This window comes from Rhinopithecus roxellana, chromosome 18 (assembly GCF_007565055.1).
Source record: "Rhinopithecus roxellana isolate Shanxi Qingling chromosome 18, ASM756505v1, whole genome shotgun sequence".
Taxonomy (NCBI): Eukaryota; Metazoa; Chordata; class Mammalia; order Primates; family Cercopithecidae; genus Rhinopithecus; species Rhinopithecus roxellana.
In genome coordinates this window covers 29,057,692-29,083,809 of record NC_044566.1, presented here as the reverse complement: position 1 = coordinate 29,083,809, position 26,118 = coordinate 29,057,692, and the positions used below count along the sequence as shown (strand labels likewise).

General features: G+C 38.3%; 1 protein-coding gene across 2 annotated transcripts; it reads left to right on the top strand.

Annotated features, from left to right (window-relative positions):
• Positions 1-1,406: 1,406 nt before the first annotated feature.
• On the top strand, positions 1,407-26,118 carry EDNRB (endothelin receptor type B). Of its 2 annotated transcripts, none has more exons than XM_010360530.2 (8): positions 1,407-1,770; positions 2,553-3,086; positions 17,840-17,952; positions 18,088-18,292; positions 20,080-20,229; positions 20,955-21,088; positions 21,632-21,740; positions 23,272-26,118. In XM_010360530.2, the coding sequence occupies exons 2-8, from the start codon at positions 2,604-2,606 to the stop codon at positions 23,404-23,406; spliced, it is 1,329 nt and encodes a 442-aa protein (XP_010358832.2). In that variant the 5' UTR covers positions 1,407-1,770; positions 2,553-2,603; the 3' UTR covers positions 23,407-26,118. The 2 variants fall into 2 exon arrangements, with proteins under 2 accessions (XP_010358832.2, XP_030777967.1); XM_030922107.1 differs by lacking the exon at positions 1,407-1,770 and adding an exon at positions 1,783-2,203 and having other exon boundaries at positions 23,272-26,027.

The window sequence follows — 26,118 nt, the reverse complement described above, 5'->3', positions numbered from 1 at the left end:
GCAGAAAGAACATATTCCAAGTCCCTGTCCCAAAAAAGAAATTAAGTCACATGAAATCAATAGTGACCCACAGAAATCTCTTATGTGACCAAGTGCTAAGTTGTGGTTAACAGTCCAAAAGTGCTATGAGAAAAGAAAAGAGATAGACCTCAGTGAGGATTAGAGCAGACTTCCAGGACTCAGTGGAGGAAATACGAATGGAGATAGAGATGATGAGAGGGCCAGTGGGGAGGGAGAAAAGTCACCCCACAGGAGCCGTAGGCATGAACCCAAGAAAGCTTGTATAGGAAGGGCATATCCAACACTGGGTGGAATCAGCTAAGCAAAATATTCATATTCCAAAGCCTCCATATAATTCCTTATTCAGACAACATTGTATATCGTTACTTGGCTCAGCAACTGAATGTTGACCTCCTTTTTACTAGACAGGGAGGATAAGGACTGCAATTCAAAATAGCCAGATTTGGAATTAGCACTCACAACCCTAGACCATATTTTTCATTCCTTTAGCATTACTCTGTAACCATGTTCCTAACCATATTTCACACTTAAAGTTCACCTATTCAAATAGAAATTGATTTTCTACTTCCACAGTCCCAGAAAGCATTGCCTAAGAACCAAAAATCCAAAGTTCTTGTCCCATCTATGCCATTAACTAACATGAAGCAAAAAATGAGCCTCCTGTCTCTGGACGAAACTGCTCTATGGAACGGGTGCTTCTGGGTTTGAAGTTTCACAGATCCAGTAGGGATTTTGCTGCTTGGAGGACGGCACAGTACTCTCCAGCGCATCTCCAAGCCTGACTTTCTGACCTCTTTTATACAATCTCTGGACAAAACTACCAGTCGCTGTTATTTTCCTCTCTGCTGTAAACATGGAGCTCAAGAATGGATAGAAAGACCTTATTGTATTGCTCTGTCTGGTAAATAAATATCATGTTGAATTTGCATGGCAGCTTTCTGATTATTTTCAAGTCTCCGATAAGCATCAAGTCTGTCATAGGTACAGTATAAAAATCCCTGAGATTACCTAACACTGACACTGTGGCAGGAAGAGAGGAGAAGAGCTGTACTAGGGAAAATGAGGAGTACTTGTAATCCTCTCTTGGGGCAGTGAGAGGACCTGGGAAGAAAAGATCGAGGTGTTCCATGTGGGGGTTAATGTGGGCTTGAAATGAAACTTCAGAGCAAAATGAAGCAGAGCAAAGAGCAGCGCCCACAAACCAACCTTAAATATCACAGCGGCGGAACATTTACCTGAAAGAAAAGTCACACTTGGCATTAAAAGTTCAATTATTACGTTCAGTGCAGAGCCTTGTTCTAGTCTGGAGCTGCCGGGTGTCACATGGTGCGTGATGACTTGCCCTTGATTTGGGTTCATTTGAAAAACGTAGAACTCTAACAAATAAACAGCCTTTTGAGACCTGTCCCTGGACGAGGACTGCCCCCTCCCTCGGGCAGCTACTACTGATGCTGTCCAGGCATAGCCCAAGGGGAAAGGTTGCAGCGGGGTCGGAAGGCGCGGGAGGAGTCTGGCGGTGATTGATGGGGAAGGGATGAATGAATAAAAGTACTTGTCTTTGATGGCAGCAGAGACCCCAGAGGCTACACTGTCTGGCATTCTCTCATTGATTTCGTCAGAGCCAGACCCGCCTGCAGCTCAAGGGAGGCGTGCTCCTCTCCCAGAGCAGGCTGGAACCCAGCTGGGTTCCGCGTCCCGGGAAGGTGGTCTCCGTTCTTCGCTCTGCATCTGGTTTGTCAGATCCGAGAGGTAAACATTCGGGCTTGGTGCTGAATTAAAAATCATTGATTGAACCTTATCCTGGGGCTTCGGTTTGGCTTATTAGTTTGGGGTTTTAAAAAAATAAAAATAAAACCTATAGAGAGGGCAAATTAAAATAAGGATAGGTAAAGGAAGGAGCGTGAGTGTTTGAAGCCACTGGGAGGGAACAGCGGTTTCCAAGTTCCTGCTGACTTGAGAAGTCTCTGCGAGTTTCCGAATCTCGGGCGCACTCCTGGGCGCGCTGGGGGAGCTGTAGCTCAGCCAGCAGGGAGTAGCGGCTTTCATCCGCCGGGAGGAGTCTTTCGAGTTCAATCGCGGGGTATAGAGGTTCCCCTGCGGGGCAAAATGCAGAGGTTGACACAAGCCCTTGGCCTCTAGGTGCCTTAATTCCGCGGTTCCCACGCACGCTTAACTAAGACGTGTACGTATTCCTCCCGGCACATGAAAGAGTTCGGGGCTTTGCCTTGGATCCCCATCACTCCCCCCACCCCCGGCACACCCCTTCCAGAACGCCCCGCCCCGCTGCATATTATTTACCCCCTCCTGGCCACGCTGGGGAAGAAAAACAGCGGAGAGGGCATTGGGAAGGAGTTTCGACCCGCGCTGGCGAGTCACGAGGGCCAAGTTCCCCACTGGCGCGGCGCGCAAACTTGAATTACTTTTGCGCATGAATACTGGCGGAGAGGCTGCGGGCAGTACTAGCGTTTGCAGAGACGTGGCTCTGGTAACTGACCCGAGTGTCCTGTCTTCCTTCCCCTGCTTGTCTCCAGGCTCTGACACTGCGGAGCGGCCACCGGACACCCACTGGAGCAGGCAGCAGCATGCAGCCGCCGCCAAGTCTGTGCGGACGCGCCCTGGTTGCGCTGGTTCTTGCCTGCGGCCTGTCGCGGATCTGGGGAGAGGAGAGAGGCTTCCCGCCTGCCAGGGCCACTCCGCTTTTGCAAACCGCAGAGATAATGACGCCACCCACTAAGACCTTATGGCCCAAGGGTTCCAACGCCAGTCTGGCGCGGTCGTTGGCACCTGCGGAGGTGCCTAAAGGAGAGAGGACGGCGGGATCTCCGCCACGCACCATCTCCCCTCCCCCGTGCCAAGGACCCATCGAGATCAAGGAGACTTTCAAATACATCAACACGGTTGTGTCCTGCCTTGTGTTCGTGCTAGGGATCATCGGGAACTCCACACTTCTGAGAATTATCTACAAGAACAAGTGCATGCGAAACGGTCCCAATATCTTGATCGCCAGCTTGGCTCTGGGAGACCTGCTGCACATCGTCATTGACATCCCTATCAATGTCTACAAGGTAAAGGGCGCCTGCTGAAATCATGGTGGGCTTGAGGAAGGGGGCCTGGCTGGAGAAGGCAGATGAGAAAGCTTGTAGAAGGAGCTTCCCTTTAGCTCTCTCTTAAGGCTCTGCCCCTCCTAAAAGTCAGTGATCTTTGGAACCAAATTCCATTTGGTATGTCCACTCATAAAAGTCGGTAACCATTGGCATAAAATTCCATTCAGGTCTCCAGTAGCCCTCTGCTAAGCTTAGGACAAGTGTAGTCCCCAGTCTAGCAACGTTAGTATCACTTTGGGAACTTGGTACACATAAAGATTTTTCTGGCCTCACCCCAGACCTACTGAATCAGAAACTCTGGAGTGGAGCACAGTAATTTGTATTTTAACAAGCCCTTTGTGTAATTATGATGAAATCTAAAGTTTGAGAACCACTAGTTCTGAAGGATCTAGTCCTTAAGTGCACCTAATGGGGTACATCCTCTAGTCAAAAGTGTGTGGTCCACGGACAGTGAGCATTAACATTACCTGAGAGTTTGTTAGGAATGCAAGGCTAGCCCAGACTTACTAAGTTAGAATCTGCATCTTAAGATCTTCAGGTGATTCATATGCCCACTAACTTTGGGAAGCACTGTCTTGGAAGACTGTGAAAGTAGCAGATACAAAGTAGGTTTTTAGGAAATAAATGGCCTGGAAGAAAGAAATCCAGACTGGTGAGTAGGAAAAACACAGTTCACCTGCTGTGAGGGACTGTAGCTACTCTGCATTAGATATCTACAGTGGACCAAGGACTGGGTGAGATGTGTTACTTCTGTTATTCCTTCCAGCAGCCCACAAGTAGATATTACATTTAGTTTACACCTGACTGGTAGGATGCTCAAAGTAAATGAGTGAGAGGTGGAACTGGGGATCAGACCCAAATCTGTCAGGTTCCAAAGTGCAAGCCATATGACGGCACCCCATCAATTATTTCATAGACAAGACCAAGGAGCACTCAAAATCTGTAAGGGTTTCAGTAGTTAACATTATTGTGTGATTACCACGGGTGTCAGCAGAAACACACAAAGAGCCAGGTTGTCCAGGTTGCTTTGGAACTCCACACACATCCCGGCACCTCTGGACCTCAGTTTCCTCAATTCCACAATAAGGCTGCTAGTGCCCACCTACTGAAGTTTTATGGTGTTAAAAAGAAAAAAAAAAAAAAAAGCAGCCTAAGTAAAACAGTTGTAAAATTTCAAAGACACATGAAAATATTTAAAACTTTCCCAGCAACAGCAATAGAAAGTTGCACATAAAAACACAATCACAATGTAAGGAAATGAAATTGTACTTTGCAGATTTGCCTATAGCTAGCCCTGACTTCAGTACTTCAGTACAAGGGTAAAAAAAGGGCATGTAAAGTTGGGAAATGTTGTAGGGGATGCTTTGACCTATTGGCAGGAGTAGTTCCCATAAGGCATGCCTGTAAATTTCCATTCATGAATCTCTAAAAATCCTAACCCAATAGTTATATTTTAAGGGGAATTCCAAACATTTCTGAAGCTTAGCGGTGAGAGTGGATTAAGATATAGTTTTCTCTAAAGGGAATCACTCCCAGAAATAGGGGAATCAATTGAAGAAATCCTAAAATCCTGTGTGGCAATTGATTCTGATAAACTGTGAGGATTTACTTGGTATGAGCTGAAATGGAATCTCTAAATGCAGTCACAATTCCATGAGGGTCCGAAGCGACTCTTTTACTTCTTAAGACGTTCCACAAACTAAATCTTCCCATTCTAATTTGGCAAAGGAATTTCAATTCAATTCATCAAAACTGAATTGAGAATTTTTTCAGTACAAGGTGTTGTGATAAATTTAAAATAAATCTAACAAGATCTCTTCCCAAAGGGAGATTACAATCTAGTTTTGCTGGGTTGGCACAGGATTTTATGAAAGTTCTGTTTGTGGGGTCAGGAAACCCCACATGTCTAGCCCAGTTAGAAACCTTTCTAAATCAGACAGTAAGCTGAAGTGCTGTGCAAAAGGTGGGATTGAGAACATTTTTTTAGTTTTGATGTATTGCCTCCAGGACAGATAGAAATCAGCTCTTCCAGAACCATCTTATTTCCTCTGTCTGGTTAAATGAGTATTTGTGATAAACTAGGGAATTTCTGACTCCCCAAGAGGTCACACAGTTTCCTTTTCATTTCAAACTTCCTTATTATTTCCCTAGGAAGTTACATCCTTTTCCCTGAAGCCATCCAGTCTTAACATGACTGTGTTTTTACTTCTGAAATAAGCTAATGAGTCATTACAAATCTGTTCATCCAGTAACCTGTATTGGTCATAAACACATTCATCACATTACGTCCCATCACTAAGGTCGTCATTATTGAATCCTACCTTGTGGCCTTAGGTTTAGCTTGAGACACAATATCATAATAATGGCTACCAGTTATGATGCACTAGGCACTTGGTTTATTTCATTAAATCACTACAACAATCCTGTAGAGGAGGTATCGTTATCATTCCTGCTTTAGATCTAGGGAAAGTACTTGTCAGAGAGGTGAAGAAGTAACTTGTCTAATGTCATACGACTACAAAGTGATGAAACTGGGCCTTGAATCCAGACCATCCAGCCCAAGACCCTGCGGTCCACCCCATCCCACTGCACGAAGCATGCTCAGGCACTGCACTGTCGTCTCCAACCTTGAGTATTGTTTTAGGATCTGATTTGAGAGCATTTGGTGCAAATGTGGCAAATAATATGCTATCCCACAGTAGAATACTTAGTAAACATTTTCAGAAATTAATTTGAGTCAGGATTTCTGTCTCTTGAAACCCCCTTCACCTGGTCTGTAGTGCGTAATATCAGTGGAAGTTATTCTAATGGCTTAATTTACCAAAATAGATAATCCAGAACTAGTTAAAAGCCATTTATTTTCCTAAATAATTGTGGCAACATGGTTTTTTAAAAATTCATTTAGAATTTCAGAGTAGTCAGGTATGATCATTCAGAAAAAAGTAATTTAAATGAGTTATGAAGGCTATATTTAATATATCCTAATATGAGAGGCTTGAATTGAAACCAGTGATTTCTAATTTTTCTTGGTGGTGTTTTATAATTCTCTTTGAGAATTCAATATACACAATTTCTGCAGGTTTATGAAACTCTCCAACCCTCCTGTTGGCATACTAAGGGCCCAGAGGCCAAGAAATGTCAATGTGAATCTGTTCCATTAATCTGGAGTTTAGTAAATACAGAGTTCAGTAAAGTTGGCAAATCACAAAATGTCATAACTTATTGGAAGCTACAGTCTTCAGGCTGTGAAACTGGTGGGACTTTATCTGGAGTTGCTGCAGTGAAAGCTGAAAAGGGTTGGGAAACATGTCTGATCTGCCTGGACTGCCTCAAGGAGCTGGGTCCCTGGAAACTTTTAAGTAGAATCATACCACTCTCACAGGTCTCCTGTGTTGTGGGGGAAATCCTGTGTTGAAGGCTAGGGAAGTGTCTGAGGACACTTAGCAAGTTGAGGCTGCTGAAGCACTTCAAACTCATGTAAAAATGCAGAAAATAATAAGCCTTGCTTACCTTTCTCATAGGCACACACTGGGGCTATGCCTACGTTACACAACACCAACCAGATGAAAAATGAAAACTTCAAGCATCCAAAGGAGATATTTATTTAAATATATATGCATGTATACATGTACATACATTAAAATGTTAAGTTTTATAAGAATATATAGATATATAAGTAAAAAGATGCCTATCACTTGGCACAGGGCATGGCACATAGCAAGCAAATGATAAATGTTATTAAAATGTGTGTATGTGTGTGTATGTGCGTTTTGAGTATTCTTTGTTTTCCAGCTTTTGTTGTGACAAACATGACTACAAACAACATGTTTGTACATGTGACTTTGCACACATGTGACTACATCTAACGGGTAAATTTTTATAACTAAAATTAGTAAGTCGAAATGTGTGTATTAAGTCAAAATTTTGAAAGATATTGCCATATTGTGCTAGAAAGTTATTCTTGTACTCTTGGTTTCAATCCCTATTTTACATAATATCTCAATATGGATATAAATGCATATTAATGTTTATCTGTAATATGTATATGGGCCACCATGCTTAATATTTACATCATCTACATATTCACCAGAACCAAAAGCCAGTGCTTGATGTTAGGATGAATTTCTCCTTATTCACAAGCTACTTATGGTGCCCTTCCTATATATCCTAAAATAAATGGGGTAATCTAGAATCATTCATATGAGAGCCTGGCACTCCACTACTAAGTTGCAGAAGCATAGATATCAAAGCTGGATAAAAGGCAAGACAGCCGGGTGTACTTGTGGATGCTATCAATGTGTTTATGTTGTTGTTTGGTTGGTTAGTTGATTTGGGAATGATATTTAACAAAACTTGGTTGTAGGTTAGGGAGAAGTTAAAAATTCTTGAGCAAATAATGAGTTCTTAAATTACTTCTGAATTTTATTAACTCCCTTTGTGTTATATTTACATGGATAACTGAGTTAATGAAGTTAGCTCTCAAATATAGCTTCCTTTATGTGTAAAGAAATTACATTTAAAAACAAACCTGCGTGCAAACTGGTAAGACGAATACCAATATCCACATTAACGAGTTCGGTAAGGATCCAAATGTAATCAGGGGCCCAGTGGTGATGGAGAGCTAAAAATTAGGCTGGTGACCCACTGGAGTGCTTCTAGATGGTTTTACAGTTTAGCACTGTAGGCTACTATTAGAGGCAAAGAGGCTGCATTCATAGTTCTGGAAGGCAAAACTGCTGATCTTTAACGTTTAACTAGTTAAGGGTGGGTACATATAACATTAAAATGCTGGTATGTCAAAATGCAGAATTGCTTCACTGAACCCACAAATGAGTTTCGAGTGAAGTGACCTTGGCAGGTAATAGACATTTTCTGCTTGTGACACACTCAGGATTATCTTTCTGAACAAATTTACCTTTTGCACTATCCTATCTTAGACTACTTCTGGTACTTAACAAGTTTATGTATAATTAACTAGTTTTGTAGTTAAAAGTAAAAGTTGATGGAACACCACCAACTTTTGAAGTTATAATTTTCCAATCAGTAAACTGAAGCATATGCATATATAGCAACACAAGAAGTAAGGGTGTCATTGGGAGAGGAGTCTAATTTCTCCCAATTTAATAACAATGTTCTCATTTCCAGTCAAGTAACTGAAATATTTTAGTAATATTTAAAGATATTTTACCGCATAAGCATTCTGAACCAAAAGTGGAAACTGTATACCTTTGAGGTTTATTTATGCAAAGCAAAATAATTTTAAGGAGCAATAACTAAGCACATTTAAAGTATTAACTTTTAAAACTTGTTAATAAAGAGTCAGGCTTTTAGCTTGAATGACCTGGAATCAGTTAACAAATACAACAAATACCCTGACAACCATCTAGCATAGTGGCTGCAACTGTTAATACTATACAAATGCTTACAGACAAATGATGTTACACATAAAACATAAGAACAGTGGGCTTTTTCCACTCATATTTTTAGCAATGTCCCAAATGGAAAAAAAAAAAAAAAAAAAAAAGGAAAGCTTGATTCCTTCTGTATTGAAGTATTGGTCATAGTCAGATAACAGGTTGATAGCAGAATTCAAATGAACTAGAAACTCAAGACTTCATATTCCCAGTTCACTGTTTCACATGTTGGTCACAGATTTCTGTGACAAAATGGTCACTAAGCACTTGGCCTTGGGCAGTGAAAGTTTCCCTAGGTTCAACTCTATGATATTTCTTGTGTTTGCCTTTGATCTGCCACTTGGTCACTCCATAAATCCAAGCTTCTATGAATGTCAAGGTAAGGTTTTCTTTCAGTATGGTAAGGCTTATCTATCGAAAGATTTACATTTCTCTTTTGCTCATTTAAAATGAGTCTTTCAACATTGAAGTATTTCCATAGTTGTACAAAAGGATAACGTAGCCAAGACCCTGCTGTCTCCAGGCCAGGGAGCCATGTTCTTCAATTCACAAAGAAAACCATATAAGGGTATCTCTGTGTAGCTAATATGCTATAGTTGATTATTTTTAGAGAAACATGCCAAATGCTAATAAATGATTAAGTTCTTTAAAGGGTGTTGACAGATAAAGCCTGAGCTGAAATAAGATTCAAGATGTAATTTATGATGTGAAACATTCTCTTTCAGAACTTTGCACAGTTAAAAAGAGGTTGGTTATGTTTGGGAGATAGCTGGATGTGGTGTGTGGGTATACAACTTCTCTAATTTTAGACTTTTTATTATTTCCAATGCTTTTATTTTAGAGTTATTTATCGTTCCCTATAAGGCCTCTGGTGAAAATGTAAAGGAACAAGAAAATGGCCAAAATATGGTGGTGGATGGGAGAGAGGGAGAGAGGGAGAGAGAGAGGAGAAAGGGTGAAGGGAGAAGATAGAAGAGGATCATCCTTGAATCAGAAATTTATTAACAAAATTGATTGAAGCATTTCTCAAGCAAGTCTCCACTTTTGAGGCTCAAAACTGCACTCATGCCTGCTGACCTGTGTCTTTTCTCTACTTCTCTCTTCTTCAGTTTCATTGTAGTTTCCGGAAAGGAGGAAAACTATCCTCAGAATGTTTACACTGTACGCTGTCTTCTTCCCGCTCGCTCAGTGTTTTCAGACAATTTTAATGGGCTTTCAGACTCCATAGTAATCAGACATTTTCTGATCACAGCTTATTAGTCTCCCATAAGATATTCCACAGATAGAATTAGGCTTAGGTATGGCATGAAGTTACTTAATAGGGTTTGTTGAATTCATATAGTTTGCAAGTCTCGTTCTGAGCCAGGAGGCGTTCAGGTTCTCATTCTTCAGTTTCTTCAGATGTCATCAGTGATAAGTGAACTAATAATAGACCAGGTTTGTGAGTGGGGTTTGTTATTTCTCTTAGTTGGATCTTTTCAAAATATGTAATATGTTGGTGAAAGTTTTAAAGCTCAAACTTTGGATATATTTTTAAATTTAGATAATAAAAGAGTACAATCAATTTCTTTCCTGGCCTGTTACAGACTTAGAAATAAATTTCTGGTAGGAAAATATATTTGAGGTAAACTTCAATTTCTCTTAAGAAATATTTTTAAAAATTGTTTTCTATCTCTTTGTTTCTCTTGGAGATTTTGTTTCAAGAACTTTAATTCATTTTCATAAGCCACTGTTCTATTTCAGCAAGTTATAGGAATCTTTCCAGAGCTTTGAAAAGGCCTCTGTTTTGTGGATGTGTGTGAAATAGATTACCATAGACAGAACTGTTGCCTTGCACAACTCTAGGGGGCACTGTTCATATTGTAATCTATTGAGATGGCGCCCCTGGGGGATAAGCTAACATTATTTCTGACCCACATATTTCTAACTCACATAGTCTAATCTTTAAGTGATTAAGTACATTTTGATGGATGCAGGGTAGAACTTGTAATTTATAGTTGTCCTTCAGGGCACAGGTGCACTGTATGTCAAGAAAAAAAAAATTCCATGCACTTGATCAGCATATTGACTCCAAATTCAAAGTTTACTTTGAACTATTTCTCTATGTACCAATACAGAAAGAGTTCTGGCATGCAAGTCCTTGAATGAAGGTGCCCTATCTCATTAAAACTCTAGTTCAAACACAGAAAAAACTCTTAACTACTACAGGAAACAGAGATAAAAACAGAATACACCCTTTCCTAAAGTTGTCAAATGCAGCCATTCCATTATTTTCCTTTTTTGACGCTTACTGTGAAAACATTTATATAATGCCAGTCATTTAAAGAAACGTTCACAATTTATCACAGGATGGAATAGACTGCAGTCTGGCAAAGTAACCTTGGTTGTCCTCTTAATTACACCATTCACTCATCCTCTAAAACCATCATCTCTTATAATGTCCGTATGTTTACTGCATCTACTTCCAAGAAACTTACAATCCCCTCCACAACTAAAGCTCTTCATAGAATCCCATTATATAGTGAGAAACAGTAGGTTCTGTTTTATATGAGTCACTGCCTTGACAAGTTTTGAGTAGGAGAGAGAGGGTGGGAGAGGAATTTTTGTTGTTACCTTTTCCGGCCTGCATGGAAGAGCGGAACTCCAATGAGAGTACAGCCCACCCTCAAGCCTCAATTCTAGAGTTTCTGACTCTATGTGCCAAGAAGACCTGATCATCAGGACTAGAAAATATAAATAGTAAATATACAGTCATGTCAATTCTCTAAAGAATATATGGAGAATATGAGAACTGAAAGACGCATGGCAAATGTTTTGTCATAGATGATTTCTGCCTTATGATCAACTTCATTCATTCACTCATCCGTTGATCGTTACTTAACAAGCATTGAATGAGTGACCACTATATGCCAAGCACTGTGCTAGGCATTATAAATGTTTTAGAATATTCTGAAACAAATAAACAGTTAAAGCTCAGTGTATACTTGTAATTTAATAAAATAGAAAAAGAAAATGCTATGTATGTTTAATGAGGCGAGTGAACATTTGCTTGTGCAAGACGGTTAACTTTGGCATTTCTTGACTTTATGGGGCTTGACTCCTCTTGGCATTAATAGGGGTGTGTGTTAACGGGATTTTTTTTTCTTCATTTATTATCTCAAGTATGTGATTTTTAATTAAAAAGAGAAATGAAAAATGTAAATCCCCCAGTTGGAGAGATTTTTTAGGATCCACTTCACAAAATCCTCAAATAAATAAAGAATATTTATTTCCTATTCATGCTATTTATCCTTTTAGAATTTTTTTAAACTATAATATAAAAATGACTTTATAATGTAGTAGAAAAATTTATTTGGATTATCTTGCCTTGTTTCTTTCTCAAGCAGTTGTTCCTACGTAAAGTTATAAAATTATGGTCTTTCTTGAGCAGAAATCTTTTAGCCAGTATGGTCACCTCTTTTCTCAATCTAATGTTTATTTATTTCTGTTTATCATCCAAAATAAATGTTCTAGAGAAGCAATATAAGCCTTAGGGTAAAATGGGTCAGCACAAACATAGGCTATCATTTTGTCAAATGGACACCACATTGCCAGCAGGACTAAACACTAACAACAGCTATTCAGTTAGATGAGACATCACGATATGAAAAGCAGTGCCAGTTATGTGAGTATTTGCCAACTGGTTCATATTTTATAAATGTTAGGCAACATATATTCAACTTAATTTTAAACAGGATTTAAAATTTTAATTTATGTAAAAGGGACATAGTGTCAATATTGAACTCTAAACACCCTTTTTGCGATCAGAGAGACACCTTTTGATTACATGTTTGAATTGTCTTCACTGTTCAGACCTTGCCCTTAAGTTATCTAATTTAATGGGGTAAAGTCCAAAGAAAAAACTAAAAATAGGGAATAAGGAATGTGTTATTGCTGGGTTTAAAGTTAGAGTTGCTTCCTCTTGCAATAAAGTGAATCCATTTCCTTTTCAGTGGCGAAAGATGTATCGTTAGACTTCAGATTATAGATGTTAGATGTTGTTATTTTTCCCAAAGAATGATGAAGAAATGAATATCTAAGAATCATACCCATATCTAAGAACAATCTCTCACCAAATTGTAAAGATGTCTTCTTGGTTGAGAGTGAACTTTTTTTTTTGGCAAAGCTTCATAGTTTTTCCCCACCTGGGACGTTTTTTGCATTAAACAAATGGATACCTTTATATTTTAGATAAGTTTCAAGCAATAGCTTGCCTAAAGACTTTCTTGCTAGAGGCCATTAAGATGACAGAGATGAACATCAATACTGGGCATGGTTTCTGTCACAGAGTATCAGGCTTTGCTGGGTCTCCACAAAGCCTTCTGATCAGTGAGGCAGAGGGTAAGCTTTTTAGATGAAGAGCATTTAGAGTCTTGCCAAAGCCATTCTTCTCACTACAAAATAATGGAAGCAACAGTGATGCTCTTCCCACATCTTCTGTGGCCTTCCAGAACCAATAGCATCCAGTTCTGAATTGAAAGCACGAAATGCAAGCTGATAAAGGTTAATGCTCTCTCTCTCTCTCTCTCTCTCTCTCTCTTTTTTTTCTTTTTGCAGTCTCTTTCCCTTCAAAAGTGTAGACTAGAAAACTGTAATCTCTCCATGGTGATTACGTTTCTGACTATCTGTCTGTTGAGCTTGAAGAGCATTGTTACAATTTTCAGTTTGTGTTTCCCTGTTTTCTGTGATAGCTTGGGTCAGAGGTTGGGCTGCAGGCCTCCAGTGGTATGAAGAGCAATAATCCAATTTCTAGGCTGAGCCAAAAACAATGGAAACCTCAAAACATGGCCTGGATTCAGTGCAGAGCTCATTTTCATCAGCCAGACTTCTTTTCCTTCAGTGGTCTGGACGCTCATTCATCTTGATTCTTCTGATAGCGGTACCTACAGGATAACAATATTACCATATTTGGAAATAATTTAAGACAGAATAAAATATTTTAAAATATCCAAATGTTTGAACATTATTTGAATAAAATAACTAGGGGCGTTAGTCAGGGTTCTCCAGAGAAACAGAACCAGTGGGATAGATAGATGGAGGGATAGGTAGATAGGTAGGTAAGTAATCAGACAGACGGATAAATAGATAATGGGGAATCAGTTTATGAGATTATAGAGGCTGAGAAGTCCCATAATCGGCCATCTGCAAGCTGCAAATGTAGGAAAGCCAGCGGTGTAATTCAATCCAAGTCCAAAGGCCTGAGAAACCAGTCTGAGGGCCAGAGGAGATGAAATGAGACATTCCAGATAGGCAGGAAGAAAAAGGGGCAAATTCCTTCTGCCTCTGCCTTTTGTTCTATTCAGACCCTCAGCAGATTGGATAATGCCCACACACCTAGGGTAAGCCAATCTGCTGTACTGAGTCCACAAATTCATATACTAATTTCTTCCAGACACATCCTCACAGACACACCCAGAAATAAATAATGTTTAATCGAGCAACCTGTGGCTGGTCAAGTTAACACATAAAGTTAACCATCGCACTAGGTGAGCAGAAGATTTTGCTCTGCATCTAGATATTATACCACGATTTGACACATAGCTATAGGTTTAAAAAATAATATTTGATTTAATTCTAAACTTTTTTTGTACAATCACCTCCTTCAAAACACTGTTGGGCAGGTATTATAGTGGTTGTAAGCATAGGCTCTAGACCATCTGAGTTCAAATATGGATCTATTACTCACTTAAGTGAGCAACCAATTGCAAGCATATTGGTTTCCTAATGAAGAGTAACAAATTACCCTACAATTTAGTGGCTTAAAACAGTAAATATTTTTTAAATCACATTGCGTCTTTGGTTTGGCAATTAAGGAGTGGCTTAGCTGGGTGGCCCTGGCTCAGGGTCTCTCAAGAAGGTACACTCAAAATCCTGGCTGGGACTGCAGTCGTCCAAGTTTGACTAAAGCTGGAGGATCATCTTATTCACAGACCTGGCAAATTAGTGCTTCATGTTTTCAAGAGGCCTCAGTTCTTTGCCATTTGGCTTCTTCACAGAGGTGCTTGAGTGTCCTCATGACATGGCAGCTGGCCTCCCCCAGAATAAGTGACCCAAGAGAGAGGAAGCCAGTTCTTTAGGAGCTAGTCTCAGACATCACACATCATCACTTTTGTCACATTGTATGCATTAAAAGCAAATCACTAAGTCCAATCCACATTCAAAGGCAGGGAAATTAGGCTTCATGTTTTGAAGGGAGAAGTCATCAATAGTAGAATATTGTCTGAATAAGTTATACCTGGCTGGTTCTAGCACAATCCTTTTAACCAGTTGGATAATTTTTATTCTTATTTCTAAGGGTAATTGGCAGTTCTTTTAAAGCTACATGAGTTCAAAGCTGGTTCAGACCTGTGGTGCACCGAGTCTCCCCCATTTCAGTAAATGACTTCACCATGCACTTGATAAACCTCTGTGTGTGTCCTGACTCCTCACATCAAGTGTCCAACCCATCAGCAAGTCCTGCTAGCTAGCTCTACCCTTAAAATGAATACAGGCTATAACCCACTCTCCTCAGTCTTGGGGCACACAGGGTCCAGCTCACCACTAGTTCTCATCAGTGCTTCCTTTCTTGGCCCTACATTCTATTCTACACTGGGCAGCAACAGTGATCTCTTGAAAAATATGTTAGATCATACCATTTCCCTTCTGCAAACCTTGCAATGAATTCCCTCAAAAAAGCATTTAAATTGTTCCCTCTACAACTTCATTTTCCATGCATTTGGTCTGGGTCACTCTTCTCCACCTTTAGTAGCTAGTAGCCTCATTGCTGTACCTCCAGGTCACCAGGCTTGTTTTGACCTCAGGGCGTTTGCACATGCTCTTCACATGGCTTACTGTCTTATTTCAGTCAAGTCCCTCTCCAAATGTTGTCTCTTCAGGGTGACCTCACTGAGAAGCTTATCAAGAAAACACCTTAGCCGGGCGCGGTGGCTCAAGCCTGTAATCCCAGCACTTTGGGAGGCCGAGATGGGCAGATCACGAGGTCAGGAGATCGAGACCATCCTGGCTAACACGGTGAAACCCATCTCTACTAAAAAAAAAAATACAAAAAAACTAGCCGGGTATGGTGGCGGGCGCCTGTAGTTCCACCTACTCAGGAGGCTGAGGCAGGAGAATGGTGTAAAACCGGGAGATGGAGCTTGCATGAACTGAGATCTGGCCACTGCACTCCAGCCTGGATGACAGAGCGAGACTGTGTCTCAAAAAAAAAAAAAAAAGAAAAAAAAAGAAAACACCTCAAATCTCACCTTCACTCAATATGATCACAGCCTCTGTTTAACACCATTTTAAGTATGTATGTGTTTTTTGTCTGCCTCCCTCACTAGACTGTAAACTCCATGTGAGCAGAAGTGCTCAGAATGGTGTCTGGCATATAGTGAATGCTCAATAAATATTTATTGAATGAATGACTGAACAAGAATAATTAATGAGTCAGTTGATTAACCCAGAAGTCACAAGATAGAGGCTATGATGGCTCACTGATGTATTTTGATAATACAATGTTATCTGAGATTTTTTTTAAAAAAATATGAATTGAACTTTAATAAATTGTGAGATTCATATAAAAATTCCAATCTGGGTTCTTTTGAAAAATCAAGAGATTTTTGTATTTGGGGTCCCTTAGAAAAAAGTGTGTGATGTCTATTAGCAGCTGCTCCTTTCAGACAAAGTTTACCCCAGACCCCACCCCACTTCCTATCATCTTCCTGACACCAATGACTTTCTGAGACCTGGCACCCTCCACTTCTCTGTGTTGCCTGCCTGGCTCTGTAGGTCTTCAGGATCCTACATTAAGCATATATGATAAGTCTGCCAATTTTTGTCCCACATGTCTGTATAAGTTTTGATATCTAATTTAGAAATGAAATTGGTCCTATGTTGAATCTCCAAGTCAAATTCATTATGAGACACACATTTTAGCCTTTGACGTCATTCTAGTTATAGAACAATCAACCCAGCTTGACAAACTCAGTAGAGTCTTCACTACTAGTGAAAGGATGGAAAGACTCCATTGTGTCTCAAAATAATTTTCACTTTTGGAAGGTTGTTTTTCAAAATATTTTTAAGACCCATGGATTTGAAATACTTTTCTTTATTTTCAAAACCGTATGAACATTTGATCCAGATGTTTACCTAAAGTGATTCATTTACCAGTGTGGGACACACCACATCGCCCTAAGAAAGAAAATAACCACATTTAATAATACATGGTTGCGTAGTCTACACTCAGATATTTATGTGTATATATATACACACTGTATATATATTACATACTATGTATGTGTGTATATATATATAAAATAGCAATAACTATGTCTTCTTGCTCCTTATATAGCCAGTCATTGTTATATTTTAGAGTCTATGAATCAAGCACTGTTAATATTAAACATCTGCTATGCATTAGGCACTGGTCTAGGCAGCTGTGGAGCTCATAGTCTGTCTTACACTCCAGGGATCCAGACAGAAAAAAACTAAGCAAACAAATAAGTTAATGTGATATGCCACAGGAATTGATAGACTATGGATAAAAAGGAAAAGAAAGTAGGGAGATAGGGATGCCTGACCAGTTATGGTATCTAATAGTGTGTTCAAGGTAAGTCATGTTGAAAAGATGAAATTTGAGCAAGACCTGAAGGAGATAAGGGGCTTAACCAGGTGAATCTGTGGGGAAAGAGCCTTCTAAGATAAGGAAGGACCTAGAGTGAAAGCCCTAAGAAGAAATATGCCTGGGCTGTTCGAGCAACTGCATAGCTACTCCAACTGAATGACTGTTCAGTTAGGTAAACTGACTGCAGTGAAGAACAAGTGCATGAATGCACATGTTGTTCTGCATAGAGTACTACTTCAATAGGGAAGTCTGGTCTCTTCAGCTAAGGACTATTTATCAATCAATTTTAATTAACCTATATTTTGCTTTGGCCATGACTTGGGCATTTAAGACTCTATGACAGTATACAGGGTCAATTTTCAGGAGGAACCTAAGCGAATGGCCCAAGTTTGCTCTGATGAGGTGAGCTGAACTCTAAGCTACTATACACGCATAGTGACTTCTTATAAACTGGCTGCATTTTCATCAATCCCAACACACTTTCCTGTCCCATACATATGTCGAACAATGGTGCTTTTCAAAGAAGTAGTCCATAAGAAAAAGAATGACAACCAAAATTTATCCTACTCTGCATGTTAATTACGCTCCACAAGTGATACAATTCAGAGGGCATCTTATGAAACCCCCTAACAGAGCTTCATGTCTCCTCAATGCAGCTGCTGGCAGAGGACTGGCCATTTGGAGCTGAGATGTGTAAGCTGGTACCTTTCATACAGAAAGCCTCCGTGGGAATCACTGTGCTGAGTCTATGTGCTCTGAGTATTGACAGGTAGAAGCTTCTATTTAAGCCAAGAATATTCTGAATGCTATACTATTGTTTTGCATGTTACTTAGAAAATAAACTGTGCAATTCAATAAAACTAAGGTATGCCAGCTTAAAATACAATTCTATTTTTATCTCCAGATATCGAGCTGTTGCTTCTTGGAGTAGAATTAAAGGAATTGGGGTTCCAAAATGGACAGCAGTAGAAATTGTTTTGATTTGGGTGGTCTCTGTGGTTCTGGCTGTCCCTGAAGCCATAGGTTTTGATATGATTACGATGGACTACAAAGGAAGTTATTTGCGAATCTGCTTGCTTCATCCTGTTCAGAAGACAGCTTTCATGCAGGTAAATTTTACTTTTTTTATTTTCCTTTCTGCTCTTGCCTTATAACTACTTAGCTATTTTTCTCCTGTTCCCCACTCCTTGGGAAACTGTTGATTTATGACTGTCCTTGGCATAAATCAAGAGTGTAGATCCAAGCACTGTGGGGTTTATGGTGACCAATGACTCAAGAGGCAAGAAGGTAGATCACTACTTCTCTAAGAATCCCCTTGCTGTCAGTGGCATGGATAAACCAAGTTCACATGAAAGAATTGATGTGAATTTCTAGCTTTTCTACCCAAAGCCATGTTAGAAGTAAAATGCGTGGTGCCACAAAGTGAAAATAGCATTCAAGCAAAAGGTTTCTCAGCAAGGCAATTTACTTCTATAGAAGGGTGCGTCTCACAATGGAGCAATGGCGAGAGCATACCAGACAGGGGAGTGGGATGGGGTATTATCCCTGATGCAGCTAGTTCCTACTGCTGCATCTTTCCCCTTTAGGTAGGGTTGGACCGCACAGTCTAAGTTAATTCCAGTTGGCTATTTTAGAGAGAGCAGGGGTACGAGCTGAAGTGGTGGGGTGAGTAGTTTCAGCAGAAGGATGGTTACAGAGCAGGTGACTAAGGATGACTAAGGAAAGAGCAGGTGATAGAGGCTAGGAGGTGGTTGTTTACTGAAACTAGGGGCAAGGAGATGTAAACAACGAGGAAGTTAAACTTTAAAATGGAGAATAAAGAACAGGGAAGCTGAACACACTGACGTATTGGTTCTCTGAAGAGGAATTTACTGTATCCTACAGTCCCATCAGGACCGACAGCTACTACGTAATCTGCACAAGATAGCATAATAGTTGTCAGAGGAGTGGATGGTCCAGCAAATATTCAGATAGAAGTCATCCTGATATGGATGGAGTCTGAATGGAAAGACTCCCCTCTCTTTGTCTTTGATGCCAAAGAGAAAGCTGCCATTGCAAGAAACTCTTCATCCTGGTCATTTATTAAAGAACATTTGATCCGGGAATAGAAAAAGAATGATGATGCTGGTTTCCAGAAGATAGATCCTGAGTGTAAAAGGCTCTTCCAAACAGAATGAGTTAAGAGGCATTAATGCAAAGGGGGCTGGCCTAACTACTCCCAATAATTGTTTTCTATTGTATATATAAGGAGACTAAATAAAACTTTATGAACTGTATATATACAGGAAAAAAAAGTGCTGCCTGGATTACATAAATTCCTCTCCAACACAGATATATCTAAAGCAATATGAAAACGATAACAGAGAAGAAAAAGAATAAGAGATATGACATAAGGCAAAAGCAGCTTTTATCTTTTTGTGAGGTTAGATTTATATGTTACTGAGCTAAATGGTTAACCTAGACCTTTCCATATCTGTTTTTCCCATTAAACAAACTTGCTAAAAAGTGAGAACTTCATCTAAACACCAAGTTATCTTTACATATTTAGGTGTTATATTTCACACAAAGAATACTCTGAGGATAACTTGCTTATGTGAAGACAAAACATTGAATTACCAAATATTTCAAATTTTGCCTAACTACTTAAGTTTTTGTGCATGCTTATAACACATTGTCTTAGAGAACTGAAATGTTTTTGGGAAAATATGGGTTTTATTTAACATGACTATTTATTTGTTCAGTAAGTGTGGCCTGAAAGATTCTGTATGGTATATATAAACTGGATCTAATTTAGAAGATAATCATTCCCTGATTAATTTTTTTAAAGTTTAACATTTGTTATATAATATTTTCTTACAGAGGAGTATTAATCATAAAAATTCTCTCATCCCCCTAGTTTTACAAGACAGCAAAAGATTGGTGGCTATTCAGTTTCTATTTCTGCTTGCCATTGGCCATCACTGCATTTTTTTATACCCTGATGACCTGTGAAATGTTGAGAAAGAAAAGTGGCATGCAGATTGCTTTAAATGATCACCTAAAGCAGGTAAGAAAATACAAATATTTGATAACTCATGATTGAAATTATAATTATGAATATGAAAATGATGATGATAAACTAAAATTATTATATATCAGAGCATATTTCCTTTTTCTTGCTTCTGGTAGTTTTAAATAGACAAAGAATATTTTTATATTATTTATTTAGAGATATTCTATATAATCTAAAATGATCTAAGGAGAATCCAAACTTTTTTTTTTTTTTTTTTTCTTTTTTTTTTTTTTTTTGAAACGGAGTCTCGCTCTGTCGCCCAGGCTGGAGTGCAGTGGCCGGATCTCAGCTCACTGCAAACTCCGTCTCCCGGGTTCACGCCATTCTCCTGCCTCAGCCTCCCGAGTAGCTGGGATTACAGGCGCCTGCCACCTCGTCCAGCTAGTTTTTTTTTTTGTATTTTTTAGTAGAGACGGGGTTTCACTGTGTTAGTCAGGATGGTTTCGATCTCCTGACCTCGTGATCCGCCCGTCTCGGCCTCCCAAAGAGCTGGGATTACAGGCTTGAGCCACCACGCCCGGCCGAATCCAAACTTTTTAAAGATGAATCTCTAGTCACTTCGGTTCCACTTCACATTAACTATTCCATATAAAGCTCAGTGTCCTGAGTTTTTACATATGCCGCTGACTTTTTGTAGACAATATTAAATGTTTTAGAAGAGAGAATGCTATAAATATAATGAGCCATCTTTTAAGGGTCAAACTATGGATTTATTTCAGAGACGGGAAGTGGCCAAAACTGTCTTTTGCCTGGTCCTTGTCTTTGCCCTCTGCTGGCTTCCCCTTCACCTCAGCAGGATTCTGAAGCTCACTCTTTATAATCAGAATGATCCCAACAGATGTGAACTTTTGAGGTAAGAAAGGCAAACTAGAAATGGTTTTGTAAACAAATGCCACTCAGAAGTGTTTCCATCAATCTGTTTTATAGGCAGAAAGAGAAACTACCATTTTTATAACCCTTAGGAAGCCAGGGAGGTTGCCAATTTTTATCTGAGGTCCTATTGAGAGGGACAGGGAAGGGGAGGTATAAAGAACACTGGGGACAGAGAATCAGAGTCGTCAAGATGATGAGTGAGTGCCAAGGTGGAAAATGTCAGGTCCAATTTTCCAACACGATTTCTAAATTATTTCTTTTCAGCCAGCTTCAGTACTTCCAAATGAGATTTTATTTTAAAAGAGAAGAATTGGGCCTGGGAAGAGGAAATGGAGGAAAGTCAGTAGAGATGCTAGAGTTAGAGGGAGAGACAGGCAGAGAATCACTATTATCAAAAACGAGTGATAAATTTAGAACAATGGTATATTGGTATTTTTTTCCTTACAAAAGCACAGAAGTCTACAATGAATACATGTTCAGAACAGCATATTTTTCAGACACATTTTGGGTAATTTTGTTGCAGCTTTCTCTTGGTATTGGACTATATTGGCATCAACATGGCCTCACTGAATTCCTGCATTAACCCAATTGCTCTGTATTTGGTGAGCAAAAGATTCAAAAACTGCTTTAAGGTAAGAGACTATCCCAAAATAAAAAGCTCTTTGTAATATGGCTCAAATATAAGCTTTCAAAACTATTAATATATCTATCCAGACAGATTTAGTAAATTATTTTATAGTTTCCCTTTTATTATTACATCATGGATGATATTTTTAAATATGACTTTTGCTTATAGATCACTAAAATTAATTTTTGCCTATAAATTCTCATTAACCACTCCCTACTGCCTCAGCCAATCAGTTACACTCATGGAATCGTTGACCAAAAAGTAATGAAAATTACATGCATTGATGTCTGATAGGCATCACATAATAAAATAAGGGCTAAACATGAATTAAAGACACTGTTCCCTGTTTTTGGTAGATTCTGAACTTCGCAGCTGCAATTATTATGGTAACTAAATTAGTTCCTTTTTCACATGGACTATGAGAATAATAAGGTAAACAAAAGAATAGTTGAGGTTTTACCTCTTTCTACCTTTTTTGTATAACAGTGATGTGCTGTTCACTGTGAAATACATATAATTCCTTCTTCAGCTACTTGCATTTTATCATCCTTCTATTCATTCACTCCTTCAACAATCTAACATGAAATAAAATATCCCCTCCCCTAATACAAAAATCATCCATTTGTCCATGGTATTTCATTACTGGAAAGCTGAGAATGTAGCTCCCATGTAAACACTAAGTCAGCCTATATCATTCTTCGCCCACTCATAACTCAAATTTTAGAGCTGGAAGAGAACTTCCATCAGGATCAACACCCTCATTTTATAGAACATAAAATCATGGACTTCCCATTTTCTTTTACATATAGAATGAACAGAAGACAAACAGAATGAACAAAATTTTATATTTAAAAATTTTCAAGAAAAAAATTGGATGAAGAAAACTGAGATGCTTTTGTACTATATAACCTTATTGTTTAACAATATTGAAAAGAGACATGAGAATACATGGCTGAAAAAATAGGAAAGCAGTATTAAATTCATTGACATGAAAAGATATTCATGTCACTGTCAAGTGAGAAAAAGCAGGTTGAATCTCCTCAGCAAAGTGGCTTAGAATAACTTGGGATGAGATGTGTGTGAAAGTATCTACAAGGTTATGGAGTATACATACAGTACAGTCTCACTAAAATATACTCACATTCTCAAACACATGCACATATACATGTGTATAATTTATTTATTTCATGTATGTGCATATATTTCTGTTTTCATGGGGAAAAGTCTTGAATTACATGTTCATCAAATATTAAGAATATTTATCAAATAACCAAGAGTAAATATCAATTAAAAGTGGCTTTCTCTTTATGAGAAATCTTAACTATGTAGTTTTTTTCCTCTCTGCATGTTTTAGTTAAAAATTATCATATGCTAATTCTGTGATTATATTCTTTTAAGAGGGAAAATAAAAGAGCACCGAAAGACAGGGCCCAAGAATTCCTAATTATGCAAAGAAAGTCAGAACCCTAGAGAGGAGGAAGAGCTGAGAAAGGTGACTGATGTTAACATATAATGAGTTACTTTGTTTTGTACAGTCATGCTTATGCTGCTGGTGCCAGTCATTTGAAGAAAAACAGTCCTTGGAGGAAAAGCAGTCGTGCTTAAAGTTCAAAGCTAATGATCACGGATATGACAACTTCCGTTCCAGTAATAAATACAGCTCATCTTGAAAGAAGAACTATTCACTGTATTTCATTTTCTTTATATTGGACCGAAGTCATTAAAACAAAATGAAACATTTGTCAAAACAAAACAGAAAACTATGTATTTGCACAGCACACTATTAAAATATTAAGTGTAATTATTTTAATACTCATAGCTACATATGACATTTTATGAACTGTTTACAGCATGAAAAGAAAATCAGTGGGAATTAAGAAAGCCTCATTGTGAAAGCACTTAATTTTTTACGGTTAGCACTTCAACATAGCTCTTAATAATTTCCAGGATATTCACACAACCCTTAGGCTTAAAAATGAGCTCACTCAGAATTTCTATTTAAGAGATTTATTTTTAAATCAATGTGAATCTGATACAAAGGAAGAATAAGTCACTGTAAAACAGAACTTTTAAATGAAGCTTAAATTACTCGATTTGAAATTTTAAAATCCTTTAAAACAACTTTTTAATTAATATTATCACACTATTATCAGACTGTAATTAGATGCAAATGAGATAGCAGTTTAGTTGCTGTATTTTTTGAACACTAGAAACATTTAAATGATCAGGAGGGAGTAACTGAAATGGCAAGGCTATTTTTGAAAATCATTACACTCCTTTCACTAGAAGCCCAGACCTCAGCATTCTGCAATATGTAACCAACATGTTACAAACACGCAGCATGTAACAAACTGGCACATGTGTCAGCCAAATCTAAAATATAATACTTTTAAAAAGAAAATTATTACACCCTTTACATTCAGATAAGATCAAACCTCACAAAGAGAAATAGAATGTTTGAAAGGCTACCCCAAAAGACTTCTTTGAATCTGTCCTTCACATAGCCTATGAAGAAAATACTATCGACAAATTTTTCAGGATTATTAAAATCTTCTTGTTTCACTATTGTAGCTTAAACTCTGTTTGGTTTTGTCATCCGTAAATACTTAGCTACATACACTGCATGTAGACGATTAAACGAGGGCGGGCCCTGTGTTCATAGCTTTACGATGGAGAGATGCCAGTGACCTCATAATAGAGACTGTGAACTGCCTGGTGCAGTGTCCACATGACAAGAGGGCAGGCAGCACCCTCTCTCACCCATGCTGTAGTTAAAATGGTTTCTAGCATATGTATAATGCTGTAGTTAAAACACTATTTTTTCAAATCATGCAGATTAGTACATTTAACAGCTACCTGTAAAACTTATTACTAATTTTTGTATTATTTTTGTAAATAGCCAATAGAAAAGTGTGCTTGACGTGGTGCTTTTCTTTCATTTAGAGGCAAAACTGCTTTTTGAGACTGTAAGAACCTCTTAGCTTTGTGCATTCCTGCCTAATTTTTAAATCTTCTAAGCAAAGTGCCTTAGAATAGCTTGGAATGAGATGTGTGTGAAAGTATGTACAAGAGAAAACGGAAGAGAGAGGAAATGAGGTGGGGTGGGAGGAAACTCATGGGGACAGATTCCCATTCTTAGCCTAACGTTCGTCATTGCCTCGTCACATCAATGCAAAAGGTCCTGATTTTGTTCCAGCAAAACACAGTGCAATGTTCTCAGAGTGACTTTAGAAATAAATTGGGCCCAAGAGCTTTAACTCGGTCTTAAAATATGCCCAAATTTTTACTTTTTTTTTTCTTTTAGTAAACTGGGCCACATGTTGGAAATAAGCTAGTAATGTTGTTTTCTGTCAATATCGAATGTGATGGTGCAGTTAACCAAAACCCAACAATGTGGCCAGAAAGAAAGAGCAATAATAATTAATTCACATGCCATGTGGATTCTATTTATAAATCTCCCACAAACTTGTTTTTTAATTTCATCCCAATCATTTTTTCAGAGGCCTGTTATCATAGAAGACATTTTAAACTTGCAATTTTAAATTAACTTTGAATCACTAATATTTTCACAGTTTATTAATATATTTTATTTCTATTTAAATTTTAGATTATTTTTATTACCATGTACTGAATTTTTATATCCTGATACCCTTTCCTTCTCCATGTCAGTATCATGTTCTGTAATTATCTTACCAAATTTTGAAACTGCACACAAAAAGCATACTTGCATTATTTATAATAAAATTGCATTCAGTGGCTTTTTAAAAAAAGTTTGATTCAAAATTTTAACATACTGATAAGTAAGAAACAATTATAATTTCTTTACATACTCAAAACCAAGATAGAAAAAGGTGCTATTGTTTAACTTCAAAACATGTTTCCTAGTATTAAGGACTTTAATATAGCAACAGACAAAATTATTGTTAACATGAATGCTACAGCTCAAAAGATTTATAAAAGATTTTAACCTATTTTCTCCCTTATTATCCACTGCTAATGTGGATGTATGTTCAAACACCTTTTAGTATTGATAGCTTACATACGGCCAAAGGAATACAGTTTATAGCAAAACATGGGTATGCTGTAGCTAACTTTATAAAACTGTAATATAACAATGTAAAAAATTATATACCTGGGGGGATTTTTTGATTGCTTAAAGTGGCTATAGTCACTAATTTTTTATTACGCAAGCAAAACCAATAAACTTTAGGTTGTGTTTTTTTAACAACTATCTTATTTTTCACTGTACAGCCACTAATTCGTTAAATACTAATTGACTGTTTAAAGGAAATATAAATGTGACAAGTGGACATTATTTATGTTAAATATACAATCATCAAGGAAGTATGAAGTTATTCAATTAAAATGCCACATTTCTGGTC

Coding starts and splice junctions, on each gene's coding strand:
- EDNRB (XM_010360530.2), top strand. CDS start 2,604: ATGCAGCCGCCGCCAAGTCTGTGCGGACGCGCCCTGGTTGCGCTGGTT. Junction 3,087..17,839: donor TCCCTATCAATGTCTACAAG/GTAAAGGGCGCC, acceptor TCCTCAATGCAG/CTGCTGGCAGAGGACTGGCC. Junction 17,953..18,087: donor TGTGCTCTGAGTATTGACAG/GTAGAAGCTTCT, acceptor TTTTATCTCCAG/ATATCGAGCTGTTGCTTCTT.